Below are 15,202 nucleotides of genomic sequence, written 5' to 3'. Positions count from 1 at the left end.
ATCTGTACTTGTAAACTTAGAATTGTTCTTGTTGAGTAGATGAAATGCATGCTTTTCTGAAAGGAGAGTTTGCCATGCCAGAGAGATAGCTCAGAGAGTTGGAGCACTATATTTTGCATGTAGAAGGTTTGAGTTCAATTTTTGGTGCTGCCTGGTGGTGTTGCCACCTAGGCTCCACCTCGCACAGCTTGGGCAGCCATGTGGAGCTGGGAATTGAGCTGGGAATTTATGTGCTCTACAGATCGAACTGTCTCACTGGCCCCTTTGAAGAGTTGGTAGTTTTTGTTTTGCTTTGTTTTTAGTGTGTGTGCGGATGTTCGTGTCACACGCAGAGGTGCTCAGGGTTCTTCCCCATATTAAAGCTCAGGGGACTGTATGTGGGGGCAGTGATTTCAGCCAGGGTCCTGGCCGTGCAGCCACGTGCAGGCAAGTCTCTTCCTCCTATTTTAGTTTTCTGGCTTGTGGGTTGTCTTTTAAAGTGCCTCATATTAAGAGAACCACAGATTTAAGTTTCTTACTGTTTTTATTACTCAATTCAATTTTTTATTACTCAGTTCAAACTATCTAAAGAATTGTTTAAACTTTTTCCAGATGGATTTAATGCCTTTTATTAACAAAGCTGGTTGTGAATGTCTTAATGAGAGTGATGAGCATGGATTTGACAACTGTTTACGAAAAGACCCAAGCTTCTTGGAATCTGATTGTGATGAGCAGGTAACTATATGCTTAAATTAAGGCTTGTTAGGACCAAATGTAGATCCATACATGCCTCAACATATAAGCCTTAATAAACCCACTCCATCTCATAGCTATATGTCTCTTTTTCCCAGGTGACCACTATTTTCCATTTCTTTGACCAAGCTGACTCACCTTTTTCTCTCTGCCTATGCAACTTCCAGGGCTTTAGGGAGAGTCTCTGAACTTTGGTTTGGTCTCTGAATTGAGCCTTCACCACTGTTAAATTCTTTTGTTTATCCTTGACCTACTATCTTTCTTAATTAAATGAGCATTCCCTCAGCATTTAGCCCTCATTCCCAGATGAAACCTATTACTTTACTTCATTGTCCAGAGGAAGTAGTTTGGTTCTCCCTTGATCAAGCCTCTTTATCTCCATCTTAATTGTTTTTCTTAATGTACTTTTTTTGAGTTTGGTTTTGTTTTGGGACCACACCTGGCGATGCTCAGGTCTTCTATCTTTTCATTCAGGAATCATTCCTGGTGAGGCTCAGGGAACCATATGGGGTGACGGGGATTGATTCTGGGTTAATCCTAGATGTTAATATTTTTCAAATGTTACTCTAATTACTTTCAATTTACCTATTCTCTATATTACATTGATTTTGTTAGATGAATTATTTTTGACCTCATATTTTAATTATCTTTAGCAGTTGTTAATATTGAAGGTGTTCAAGAGACTGTTTAAAATGAAATTATTACTTTCTTCACAGCTCCTTATTACTGTGGCATTCAATCAACCTGTTAAGCTTTATTCAATGAAATTTCAGGGGCCAGATAATGGTGAGTGTTGGTCAGGTTTAATTTTCTGTCTGTAGACCTTTTAGCATGTATTTATTAACTTTTATTTGGGGGCTTGCGGGTGCCGTTTTGGGCTGTATGCAGTGGTGCTCAGGGGACCATGCAGTGCAAGGGGCAAATCTAGGACTTCCGTGTATAAAGCATGCACTCCAGACAGACCCCTGTGAGCCATCTCCCTGGCCTGAGAAATTTGTTTTATGGCCACTCCTGGAATGGATAAAATTTAAAAAATGACTCTGTCTTTACTTGATTTATAGCTTTAGCTTTGTTACACATATTATGACCTGGTGAATGTGGTCTTGCAGCCTTGGCATTCTTGTTCATTAAATAAGAAATTTTCTTTTTTAACATCACTCTCATTTTGTTTCTGATTTATTTATGCTTGGGGATAGAACGGGGACTAGGATTTCGTCTTCTGGTTGCTTTTATATTGTTGGTTGGGTGATGTCATTGATACCTACCCTGTTTATTAGATTCCAAATTTGGGGGGTTACACTAAATTTTGTATATTATTCAGTAATTATACCTTATTTTAAAATTTCAGTTTGTAAAAGCAAATGCAGTTGAAGGTAGAGCATGTGTTATATACTTGTGACCCTGATTTTGATCCTCTGTACTCCCTGAGTTCTTCCATGGGTAGCCCTGGTGGCCCCCCAAACCCTCTGTGCCTGAGCAGCTTCACTGTGGCACTCTTAACAAAAACAGAAAGCACTGTGGAAATGTGTTTTTAAGTAACGGTTTGAGACACACTGTAACAATTTTGTTCTTCATTGGTTTCACTCATACAATGTTTCAACACGGGGACCTTGCTTGCAGGTTTCTCACCACCAATGTCCTGAGTTTCCCTCCTGCCCATTCCCTCGCCTCCCTCCCTCCCTCCCTCTTCTCTACTCCCTTTCTCTCCCTCTCCCTCTCTTCCTATCTCCTTCCCTCCCTCCCTCACCCCCTCTCCCTCTCCCCACTTTGGGGCATTATGGCTTGCAATACAGATACTGAAAAGTTATCATGTATATGCCTTTACCTCCTTTCAGCACTCCATTCTTGTCCAGAGTGATCATTTCCAACTGTGGTTGTCATTGTGGTCCCTTCTCCCCCTTCCCACCTTGTGGTAAGCTTCCAGCTGTGGACCCAACCTCCTGGCTCTTGTTTCAACTGTCCTTGGCTGTTAGTCTCAAACCGTTTTTTTGTTGTTGTTGTTTTTTAATATCCCACAGATGAGTGCAATCATTCTGTCTGCCTCTCTCCTTCTGACTCATTTCACTCCACATGATAAGTAATGTGCAAATCTTAAAGACTCCTTAATCATTTGCAGAATACAGGTCTTAAATTGTCCGCTGAAATTAAAGGGATTAAGACATTCTTTTTTCTTATTTTTTTATTATTAAAGAACCATGACTTACAAAGTTACTTATAGTTGAATTGTAGGCATACTGCAGTTCAACACCAATTCCTCTACCGATGTCAACTTCTTTCCACTAGTGTTTCTAGATTTCCTACCCACTCCTAACTCATCCCTGCTTGTCAACTTGACAGGCACTTTACAAAGTTTCAGTGGTCGCTGCTTAGATCTCATGTTTTCATTTCTGTTGAATCACTGTTTTGGGTAAATGGCTGTAGCCCTCACTCTTATCACTGGTATAACTGAAACCCTGATGCCTTTTCACATGTCAACTCCTTGTTCTCTTCTCTTTCTTCGGCCTCATCCCCCACTTGATTTCTTTCCTTCTCTGTTTTCTCTCAAAAACTGGGGTCAAAGGATGATCTCGGTGAACTTAGTCCTATATTAAGTTCCTGGGGAGCCCCTTTTCTTTTCTACTTTCCTACAGCAACAACAACAGTAAAAGATGATCTAAGGAAGCAAGGAGCTAAAACACTCTGAGAGATATCACTACTGTTCATATCCTATCACCAAGATTCAGTCATAGAATTTATATGATTTTCTTTTAGCTAAAACTTGTCACTGAGATTTAGTTCCTCCTAAATAATGCCCGAGTATCAGTTGTTGGCCACTGTACCCAGTCAACTCAAATGTTTTTTTCATGAGACTCCTGTTGGCCTTCAATTACTCACACAGTTGCCATCTTCCCTGTACCAGTTATTTACCCAGGTGTCTCGTGGGGCTGAGGGCAGAAGCTCTTAATATGTGTGTGAATGTGTGTGTGTGTGTGTGTGTGTGTGTGTGTGTGCTGTTTAGTATTCTCAGTGCTTACTCTAGTGCTAGCAGGTTGAGAGTAAGCCAGTGAACATATTGAATATACTGTTAGAAGACTAAACCATTACCCTTAATAAAATGTAATAGTTCTGTTAAAAAACTGTTGAAAAAAATGAAATACTCAAGACTGAATACTCAGACTTAGAGGCAATTCCACTTGAGAGGTCCAAAATTTTTTTTTCCTTTTTGGGTCACACCTGGCAGGGCTCAGGGGTTACTCTTGGCTCTGCACTCGGGAATTACTTAATCTTGGTGGTGCTTGGGGAGACCATATGGGATGCCCAGAATTCAACCCAGGTCGGCTATGTGCAAGGCATATGGCCTGCCCGTTATACTTTTGCTCTGGCCCTGCAAAGATACTGTTTTATGTAGGAGTATATGTGTATGTACCTGTAAATGTAAGTGTAATGTTACAGGAAAGAAGGTATGTTTGTGACGCTAACATTTAATATTACTCTTTTTGTTATAGGTCAAGGCCCTAAATATGTAAAAATTTTTATCAATCTACCCCGGTCTATGGATTTTGAAGAGGCAGAAAGAAGTGAGCCAACTCAAGCTCTGGAGCTAACAGAGGATGACATTAAAGAGGATGGCATCGTCCCGCTGCGCTATGTGAAGTTTCAGAATGTCAACAGTGTGACTGTAAGTGCCAACTGATGTGTCTAATGAACTTGTGGGTGACATTTTTCCCCTCTGCATCCTAGGTGATTTTAAATGGCCCTTAGTTACTTTTCCATTTGTTTCAAAATGATTAAAAACATACAGTTAAATTTCATTTCTTAAAAAAATATTATTTCTGCACCCTAAAGAGGAAGGACAGTTAAGTTTGTGGGATGGGTGGGCAGGAAGGGAGGTTGAATACCTGGGTGCTCAGGGAATCGCCCCTGACGTTGCTTGGGAACCATGTGCGGGATGGGGAATGGGCCAAAGCTGGCTGCATTGCAGGACAAGAACATTAACCCCTGTTCTGTCTCTCCTGCTTCCACTTTTTACCCCTTTTTATTAACTCTCTGGATTTGTTAGCATACTTATTTTGTATTTATATGGCAGCTTTGGTTAAAATTTTCTTTTCAGGTTGGACGAAATAGTCCAATGAAGTGCTTACGTAGCATGCAGCTGTGGGGACAACCTTGGTTTGAATTCTAGCATCACATAAGGTCCCCAGAGCACTCCTGGATGTGGCCTCCAAACCAGGAAACTTCATTCTGGAACATTCCTACTTAAAATAAAGACAAAGATATTTTTGTTTGTATGTTTGGGGCCACATCTGGCAGTGCGGAGAGTTTACTCCTGGCTTTGTACTTAGGCTTTACTCCTGGTGGGCTCTGGGGGACCACATGGGGTTCCAGGGCTTGAACCCATGTTGGCCACATGCTAGACAAGTGTCCTACCCACTGTACTGTTGCTCCAGCCCCAAATGAAAGCTCTTCTTTATTATCACCTGGTGATAAATGATGATATTTGTAAGAATATAATTAAAAAATGATTTTTTTCTATAATAAGTGTACTACTGTAATAGTCAGGATTTTAGTGAAAATAACTTTTAAGAAAGATAATATTGCATTATCTTAATTTCTGTTTCAGCTGCTTAGCTGCTGTGAATTTTGGTATTGAAACCCACCCTGCACATGTGCTTCTGCCCCAGCCCTGTTCTTCAGAGAAAGGGGTAGGAGGGTTAGAATAATACCTAGATAAAGATGTGGAAACTAAGAATCACTGAGAATAAACCATACCCAGGCTAATGTGGTTTCTCAGTTTTAGTGGATGCTTCTTATTTTTGGAAGTTAGAAGAATTGGAACTGGAATTTGGAATTAGAATTCTAATTTTAGTATTACAGTGCATATAGCAGTCTTCATTTTAGGAGATTTTCAGTGGTGTTTCAAAGGATACTTAGTAAATTAATGGTTCTAATTGAGTTTTCACTATTTGAAATACTCTAGCCAAATGAAGAAAATCATTATATTAAACTAGAATATTGGCCATCAAGTTTTCTGACTTTACTCATATTGATTACATATATGCAGTGATAATCTTTTGTCTACTCAATAATGGAAGGATTGCATTTGTTTATTAGGAAATTCATGCTCCAGCCCAATAATCACACTCTAGCCTATCTTTTTTTAATTCTTAAAATTTATTTTATTTGTGTGCAAGTGCGTTGGTAGGGGCCCACGTCTGGGTATTAGGGTCATACCAAGTGGTGCTCAGGACTTACTCCTAGTGTTGCTTGGAGTACCATATGCATTGCTGATGATAATCAGCGTCAACTGAGTACAAGTCAAGTGCTTTAACCCCTGTGCTATCTCTCCTGCCCAACAATTCTGCTTTTTTTGGGTCCATACCTGGGGTGGGTATGTGTGTGTGTGCATGCGTGCATACGTATTCATGTGTGTGTGTGTGTGTGTGTGTGTGTGCGCGCGCATGTATGTTTTAAATAGAGCAAATACAGTGATGCATTAAAAAAAAATCTGTAAATTTTCTGTTTTCTAAATGCTCATGCAGTTTTCCTGTAGGAAAGAGTTTAGTAGCCACTTGGAGGGGAATGGGGATGACTCAGGAGAGCACGCTAGCAGGCTGGAGGATGTGTGTGATCCGGGCCTTGCGCGGATCCCCACTTGGCAGTGCCAGGGGCTAGCCCTCAACGGCTGCTGAGTCGCACCAGAAAGGAAGCAAACACACAGTGGCACAGTTTAGTTTTAGGAGCTGGTTTTTAAAGCTATTTTTTCTTTCAGTATTCTACGCTATCAAATGAATAAGAGAATATCTGAAGGAATAGAGCTGCAGAGATTTTCCTCAGTGAAAATTTCAACACTGGTCTGCCTGTTAATAGTCATGAATCTCAAACTTTTCCAACAGTATAAAGAATTTAAGTATGGGCCCTTCACACTATGTTATCAGGAACTGGTATGTATGGTGTCTTGCCAAGACACCCTTGGAGAACACACACTTAACCGGGCCCTTGGGTGTCTTCGTGTAGTTTGCCCCACCCCAGATGGTGGCACCCAGGATGAGCTCAGGAAGATAGATGAAGGGCTTTGCTCTTCGTCCCAGCTCTGCCATGTAGTCTTCAGACCTTGTCTTTGTGCTTAAAAGAGCCCTAGCTAGGTTCTTCCTTCCTGAGCCTTGGCTTCCTAGAATGAATACTTCGGTGAGAGTTCTAGTCTGGAGTTTGGATTATCACTAATCATCAGAGGAAATTGATTAACGTTTTAAAGCATGTTTATGGGAAGAAAAAAAAAAGGGTTGTGATTGAAAATGTTCTCTCTCTTTCTTGGTAGATATTTGTTCAGTCCAATCAAGGTGAAGAAGAAACAACAAGAGTTTCATATTTTACTTTTATTGGCACTCCAGTCCAGGCAACAAATATGAATGATTTCAAACGAGTAAGTTTGGCTCAGTGATACTGAGGGGAAGTAAACAAGATTTTAAATAATTCCATAAAGATCCATCTTATCCTATAAGGTTAAAGTTTATCAGTAAATTCTCTTAACTACATTTGTCATCAGCTGAAAAATCTTTAATGAAAATGGTTATCTTTTGATACAGTATCTATTTGTAAGTCAGTGATATCCAAAAGTGAAGGTAAAAATAAAGTCTTGGTTTTAGAGTGGATTTGGGAATAGAGGGAAAATAAGAGTAAGCTAAATTGTGATTTGAAAGTAGTACTAAGAACTTTGTTGATAATTAAGAGTATGATTGGCATTGTTTTTGAGGAAAATATTTTAAATTACTTGAATAATTTAAATAGGGTATCAATTTTACTATCCTAAGTACCCATGGCCCTTTGTATTCAAATCATGCCTTTGTGCTCACAGCGTGTTTTGATTCATTTACAGTGAACGTGCAATTCTGTTGTTGTATCAGGGCTCACTCCTTGCTCTGTGCTCGGGATCACTCTTGATGGTGCTTGAGGTACCGTATAAGGTGCCTGGGGTGTGACCCATGTCAATCATGTGCAAGTCAAGTACCTTATGTGCTGTATTATCTCTCTGACCTCCAATTAAATATTTTTATATACACACCTCTTTTTGAGGGAATTAAGTTGTAAGTAGAGGGACCATTAAAGATGAAACTGTTTTATACATTTATATAACTATATCTAATTGGTAGCCGTGTCTTAAGGTGATAGTTAAAATACACGCACGGGTTGGAGTGCCCTCGGGCACTCTGTCACAGTAGGGCCAGGTTGCTTTCCACAGATGTATGTGTGGCTGCTCAGGAGGCTGCAGTGCTTTCTGGAGGCTCCGTTTTTCCGGCAGGCTCTCTGAAACTGTAGGTGCTCTTAAGGATGAGCCCTAAGTGCCATTGCCTAGAGGAGACACCCGGAATAACTATTTATATACTTGTTTGGGGGAATTGGAGGTAGTATATTCTGAAGAATCGTAATTCTTTTTAATGGTGCCTATGCATTTTGTGTTTAAAGAAAAATTTGTAAGATTACATAGTGTGAATGAGTTTATGGTAATAGATATTTTAATTGGTTATTTTTCAACTATCTGTGTAAGCATAATTAACTATGGGGAGCACTAAGAACAGATATATGCTTAAATCTGTCATGTCAGATGTTTGACATATGTATAATGACAGGTCAGAAGAAGCAGAGATTAAACATCTACATTTTTATGATATGAAATGTGCTGTACTGGAGAAATGTGTGAGCAACGAAGACATTTTGGCTGCTTGCTTTGTCTTACTTTGCCTGATTGAATTAGATGCATTGGAATTTGGTTTTAACTCTGCCTTGCTTTGCTTGTTCCTGGCTTAGTTCTGTTATCTCTGAGTCCTGTTATTTCCTCATATGAGTAGTTAGCCTCTTTCTTTTTTTGGGGGTGGGGGGTCATACCTGGCAATTCTCAGGGGTTACTCCTGGCTCTGCATTCAGGAATTACTCTTGGCAGTGCTCAGGTGGCCCATATGAGATGCCAGAGTTTGAACCTGGGTCAGCTGCGTACAAGGCAACCACCCTACCCATTGTACTATAGCTCCAGCCCCAATTTCCTCCTTCTTGGCATATTTACTGATTTCCTTTTTATTTTTTATTTCAAAGTAAAAAAAACTGAACTGTCTTGTTCCTAGCCTGCTATTTGGTTACAGTTTTTCTAATGTGAATTAATAATTACATATCTGAGACAGTCTCCACGTCTCTGTTTTCAGTTCCTACCCCTAAGACCCCCCCTTCTAGATGGATGTTTCTCTCTCACTCTCTTTCCCTCTCTCTCCCCTCTCACCACCACCAAATGACCGTTTTTGGACTGTCCTTAGGGTAGCAGAGATGTTAACTCTTGATTACATTATATGCTAGTGTATACTGTTTATTGGCACACATTTGTTTACTATCTAGTTGGATAGAACTCTCTCATTGTCATATCTGCTTTTGCATGCAGTCATTTTTTTGTCACAGAACATGTAGCCTTGGAAAATTCCCACTGTACACCTGTATTACAATGAAAGTTAAAAAGTAGAAATAAAAATTTATTTTTGGTTTTGAGTTGTATCTGGCTGTGCTCAGAGATTATTCCTGGGTCTGCATTCAGGAATTACTTCTGATTTTTCTCTGGAGACCAGCTCTGGAGCTCTGGGGATTGAACCTGAGCCGGCCATGTGGCAAGTAAGTGCCCTATCTGCTGTATCGCTCTAGCCCCATAAAAATTCATATTACTATAAAAATAGTTTCGATCTTGAAAACTCCCTAAAAGGGTCTCACTCAGGGTTTTCCGCTCTGGTCCACTTTTGAGAATCCCTGTGAGAATAATTTTAATTCTATTATGAATTCCTCCTTGGCATTCTGGACTTCTTGGTCCCATTCTCTGATTGTGGGATATGAGGAACTCCTGGCTAATACCTAGAAATCATGGGACAACTCTTGGGGATACCCTGGCTATTCAGTGCTTTGGTCTGGGGGCTGAGTCCTTTGCTTTTAATGTTCAAACTAATTCTTACTGGTTGAATAATTGAACTATGCATTAAAATTGTGTATGTTTCATTTTAGTAGTTTAGGAGATCTGCTTGTCTTTACTTTCATTATCCTGTAATAACTGATGCTTCAGTGAGTTTTTTCTTTGGACGGTATGTTGGGCCACACCCAGTGGTGCTCAGGGGCACCTGAGCTCCTGGCTTCTGTCCTGGATTGACAACTGGCAGTGCTGGGAAATGGTCTGTGGTGCCAGGGATCAAACTGGGCTCAACCTCATTAAGGCATTCACCTTAATACCAGCACTTTCTCTCAGGCCCTTTGATGTTTTTCTTATATTTCACTGTTAACTTTAATGTAAGAAAATGGGAGTTAAAAATTATGCTTACTGAATTTGGCTAATTTGTACTTGCATAGTCATTCATTAAAAATTGTTAATGAGTTTGATTTTGGGGGCAGAAGCAGTAGATATGTACAGTCCTGTAACACCTATGCTTGGTTTTATCATCATCCGTGTCTGAAGTGAGTTTATATTTATGAAGGATAATGCACAGTAATTTGGAAAATAAGTAAACATTAAAGCCTAGTTTAAGGCTCTCTTCCTTCATGAAGTGCTGGCACAAATTTTTCTAGCAGTTTGTTACTCCCTCTTCCCAACAATGGCTGGGAAAGAAGTATCATGTTTGAAGATGGAAGAGGGTCTTAAGCTTGGAAAGTAAAAATGGTATAGAGGAGCAGATAGTAATGGTAGTCTTGGGACAGTGGGACAGTGGGGACCGGAGTGATAGTACCGAGTGTAGAACGCTTGCCTTATGTGGTTGATCTGAGATCAATCCTCAGCACTCCATGTTGTCCCACCCCCTAGGGGTGATCCCTCATTTCAGAACCCTGAGCACTGTTGTATATGGCCCCCAAAACAAAAAAGAATGGGGTATCAGAATTTGGCTTTGAGAGTTGGAAGGTAATGGACTCACTCAAGGACAAGTCATACCTGACACTTCCTTAGTCTAAACGTAAAAGGAATTGTGCTTAGTAAGCAAAAATTTCAAAGTAGGTTGACTATATTTTATCAGTCCAGAGAGGAAAGTGATTTTCATCTCTGTGAAGAGGACTGTATGTAATAATTAAATGACCGATAGAATTATTCAGCATTTTCAGTTTATGTTTTTATGTCATATACGTTGTTTTGGGATAACTTTAGCTTTCTAGATAAATGAATCACTTTGTGTAACCAAGATGACAGCAGCTAAGTTAATACTGATGAATTTTGGATTTGAATAGCAGTCTTAGACTACCTTGCATGCAGTCACAGCTTTATGAGCTTACACTTTGAAGATATGGTATACTGGAATACACTCTTACTTTTGTTTTTGGCCCTTGAGACGTTGTGCACAGATAACATATACTTGGCTTATTGTTGAAAATAGATAAATTTTCTTGCCGCATGAAAAGCTTGCCATCTGATCTGGAAGTAGATGTTTTCTTTGCTAACATATGCTCATTACATGAATCACTATACTATAATACAAAAGTGTTAAAAGGTAATTGTATAAAAATGAGCAAAATTGTTGGGGCTTCTGCTTTGTGAGGAGTGAGGTGCATGTGAAAGGCAGAGCTGTTTTCTGTCACTGGAATACAAATACTTTTCTTAACTGGCCATTCACCATGTCAGCTATTTTTGTAACATTACTGTCTATTTATTTTTCAGCTTTTTTAATCCAACTCAAAAGAACTAAAACCAGAAGATTAAAAAAAATGAATATAAAGACTGACTTTGTCTCACTCCTTCCTCCCTTGCTTCTCTGCTCATCTAGCACCTGTTCGCTCTCACTCTACCCATACTCTCGCCTGTGTTGGTACAAGATTTCTAGAGCTTCTACCACCCGGATCAGCCTCCTTCTTATGTAGATTTCCTCAACCATCTCTTCTTCAAATCTCATTCTAGTCATACTTTCAGTTGGCCTTTTTTGTTGTGGCTCTACTGCCAGGAATGGAAGCCAGGACATCACACATGCAAGGCATGTGCTCCACCCTTGAAAAGTTCTGCCTTCAGTTAGCTGTTTCTGTTCTGGCTTGCTAGGAGGTGTTTTAATTTCATCACCATATTGTGTTACTGTGTTGCTCACCTGACCTTTTTTTTGGTTTCATTTTCCCATCTCATTTGAATTTTGAACATTTTGAGCAACAGCATTGCAATATAGCTCACATTGTATAAATGCGCTCAGATTTAGTTCCTTGTTGAATTGCTGGGTAATATTTTTCCTTCCTTCCTTTTGTCCATGCCTTTTGTCCCAGGCAATGCTGGGAGCCTCTGGCTGCTCTGCTCTTTGGTCAGTGGTTGCTCCCAGTGATGCTTTGAGACAGAGCAGTACACAAGTGCTGGGATGGGACCGGGGCATTTCATTTGGAGAGCCAGGCTCAGCTCTTTGACAGTCTGGTGCTTGTATGATGTTTTTTCAACCTAAAAGTTTAATTTTAGTTGTTAGGAACTATAGAATTGTCTTGGAAATCAAATTCAGTTTCATTAATTTCTTTTATACTCATACAAGTTACATACTGAATTAGATTGAAATTGATAGATAACATTTTTTCCCCCCTTTCTCTGGAACTATAGCCCACAAGACCTTGTTGACTTTTGTTCACCCTAATGAGCTCAAGGCCAGTTGACTTACGAATTGAATGTGAGATTGGGTTAAAATATTAACACAAATCAGTGGACTTTTTATTGAGTGAAAAAATTTTGATACCTAATTTTGATGTACCTAGACTTTTTGTTTGCCTGAATTGTAATATAAAAGACTTAAAAATGAATAAAATCTTTATGTTTGGTGTGAGAAAATCCCTATTGGTTTTCTGAACTTCTTCTTTTTTACAGAGAACACACATTGGCAAGTTGAGAGTTATCAACCTGTGAAACAGTATGCAGATTTGTAGTCTTCTACTGTATCACATCTGCTGAAATTTTAATTTTTAATCTTGGTTTTGTTTTCTTGTGCTTAATCTAATAGTGCTGTGTTTTGTGTGTTCCCAAGTGATATATAATGATCAATAATGCTTCCAGTGTTTCTCTGCAAAATTCATTTGTGGTACAAAGAGTCACTTCCCCTTCTTTGGAGACTCCTCTGTTCTCTTAAAACCTGGTTCTTACTCTTCTCCACATACACTGTTATGAGACACTCTCCTTAGCATCTTTCCAGCTTTGGGAACTTTTTAACACATGGTTTCATTAGATTAGAGGGGAGTTCTTTGAAACTAATAAGAGTGGTTTCCCATGATGTAGGTAAAACAGCAGTCCCTACACCATGTAATGGGGAATTCAGTGGGATTTTTACAATGTTCTTTCATGAATGACATAGACCCTGCCATGTTTTATTTTAGACAAAATACGAACTTCAAGATCCTGTTTCATTTGACACAGTACCATTTGGAATAATACATTTCTGGGTGGAAATTATATTTCTAAATATATATTGAAGTATTTTTGTATACAAATATAAATTGCTTGCAAATTTAGTTCTTTAGAGGCTTTTCTGCTAGGAGAATACTTTAGCTAATGATAAACTTTAAAGTTAAGTTATACAGCTAGAACATAAATTTAGAATCTTCCTACAGAGAATTTGTTTTGTGGTACTGTTAGTAGAAAAAGTTAATTTGTTACATTTTTATGCTGTCACATATATAGCAACAGGGGCAGTTAAGAAAAAAAACTTGAATAGAAAATTTTTCTAATCATTGACAAATTAATTTCACATTTTCAGATGATAGTTTGTGGCAACTAGGCTTTTTTAAAAATAAAAACTAGGCATACTCTGTACTTATGCCTAAAGCAAAAATCATTTGTTCTTACTGCATGTCTGCTATTGAGAGAAGTCTAGAAACTTGTCATCTTGGTAATGAAGACATAGTTTAGCAGATTCCTTTAATTCTAGATTATTTCATAATCGACATGTGATTACAAATTGTCTAAAAATTGTTTGCCAAAAATGTTTCACTCTCTTATCATTTTATTAACTTCTCTAAACTGTCAACGTTGTTTTGAAAAATCACATTAGTTTTTCTTAAAACTGTGTAGGAGACCAAAAATAGGTTGCATGTGTTTTATTTTTAATACCTCAAGACTAGGTGAAAGGATCACAGTTTGCTTCAACAGTGAAAATATTCTGCATGCTAAAAAAAAATTATACAGGGGTGAAAATTGATAACAGGTTAAGATTAGTACCAATAATATTTTGGAAATACTCATTTTTCTAAATCCATAAGATGTGCATAAAAAATTATTTTTGTGTTTTAGGTAGTTGGCAAAAAAGGAGAAAGCCACTAAGGTACAGAAGACACTGGAAGACCTTATTGCAAGCAGATCTACAGCTCCTGGATAATTGCTTGATTCTCACCAGAGACTGTCAATATTCCATTCATTGCCATTACCAATAAATAAATCATTGCTTTTGTTCAGATGGTATCACTAGTGTTTCTATTGTAATCTTGATACATGCAATTGTAAATAAAAGTCACTACTTTTGCCAAGCTTAATTTTGTCATTCTAAATAAGTGTTTTCTTTTTTCACTTGAAAATTGGCCAACTTCTGATTTAGAAGAGATCTGAGATTTAGAAGAGAAGAGATTAAGAGAAGAGATTAAGGTCTGGTACCATTACTGATTGAAAGCCAGTGTCTCTCTTTAGAGGAACAGAGCAGGATCCATGTTCACTCATGTGTATACAAACAGCAAGTGATTTTGATATAGTTAGCCATTTTCAGGTGAATATAAACTCATGTTTACTAAAAGAGTATTTTGGTGTCTGGGCTATAAGAACTACTAAAATGATTAAATGATAAAAATTACTTAAATGATAAAGCTTGGATTGAACTTTAAAATAGCTTTTTTTTTTTTAACCATTTAAAGGTATGTTGAAATCTGACGGTGGGGGGAAATACAGTACTATCGTTTCATTAAAAAAAAAACTGACCACAACTTTTTTGTTGTAACTGACAAAGGTGTTGTGTAAATATACAGAACATGAGTTAAGGTTGAAAATGAATTGGCCAAAAGAATAGATTAAAAGATCTTTCAGAAAAATCTTAAGTAACAGCTGTTCGTAATCACGTTATAAAAAAAAACAACTTAAGATTAGTACCTACAAAGTACTGGTAAATTTTTTATTTCATTGTTTTTAAATTAAAATTAATTTTAAAAATTTCTGTATTTTTAAAATTCAGTGTTTAAAAAGAGTAGACCAATTATAATAAGTGGTAGATTTGAGGACATTTCTGTATAGGAGAATGGTCAAAGTACCATTTTGCCTTTGGGAGATCAATGTATACATGTTCATGAAAAATTATGCAAAACTTTTAGTGTTAAAGCAGTCACTTTCTGAAATGCCTGTATCATTTGATGATGTCTAGTTGCTTTGTAAGCACATTAATTGGTCTGTGGGGATATCTGTACCTTACGTTCTTGGTTTTGTTGCCTGGTCACATTGAGGCAGAAGGGCAAGAAATAAAATTGTGTAATACTCCTTAATGTAGACCATCTTGGAATTAAT

General features: G+C 38.2%; 1 protein-coding gene across 2 annotated transcripts in view; it reads left to right on the top strand.

The window, feature by feature from the left end:
• Positions 1-14,190, top strand: part of TXNL1 (thioredoxin like 1) — a 29,601-nt gene extending 15,411 nt beyond the window's left edge. The window contains exons 4-9 of one of the 2 annotated variants that reach the window (XM_056138238.1): positions 592-714; positions 1,449-1,518; positions 4,218-4,390; positions 7,028-7,132; positions 12,536-12,578; positions 13,952-14,190. In XM_056138238.1, coding sequence (XP_055994213.1) covers positions 592-714; positions 1,449-1,518; positions 4,218-4,390; positions 7,028-7,132; positions 12,536-12,574 — 510 coding nt within the window. In that variant the 3' untranslated portion in view covers positions 12,575-12,578; positions 13,952-14,190. The remainder of the gene's footprint in view (positions 1-591; positions 715-1,448; positions 1,519-4,217; positions 4,391-7,027; positions 7,133-12,535; positions 12,579-13,951) is intronic. The other variant, XM_056138239.1, reaches the window with a different exon arrangement.
• Positions 14,191-15,202: the final 1,012 nt, after the last annotated feature.

The sequence above is a fragment of the Sorex fumeus genome, unplaced genomic scaffold (assembly GCF_029834395.1).
Source record: "Sorex fumeus unplaced genomic scaffold, SorFum_2.1 ptg000128l, whole genome shotgun sequence".
In the NCBI taxonomy this organism is placed as follows: domain Eukaryota; kingdom Metazoa; phylum Chordata; class Mammalia; order Eulipotyphla; family Soricidae; genus Sorex; species Sorex fumeus.
The sequence above is the reverse complement of the archived record's forward strand: the minus strand, read 5'-3'. Positions and strand labels throughout refer to the sequence as shown.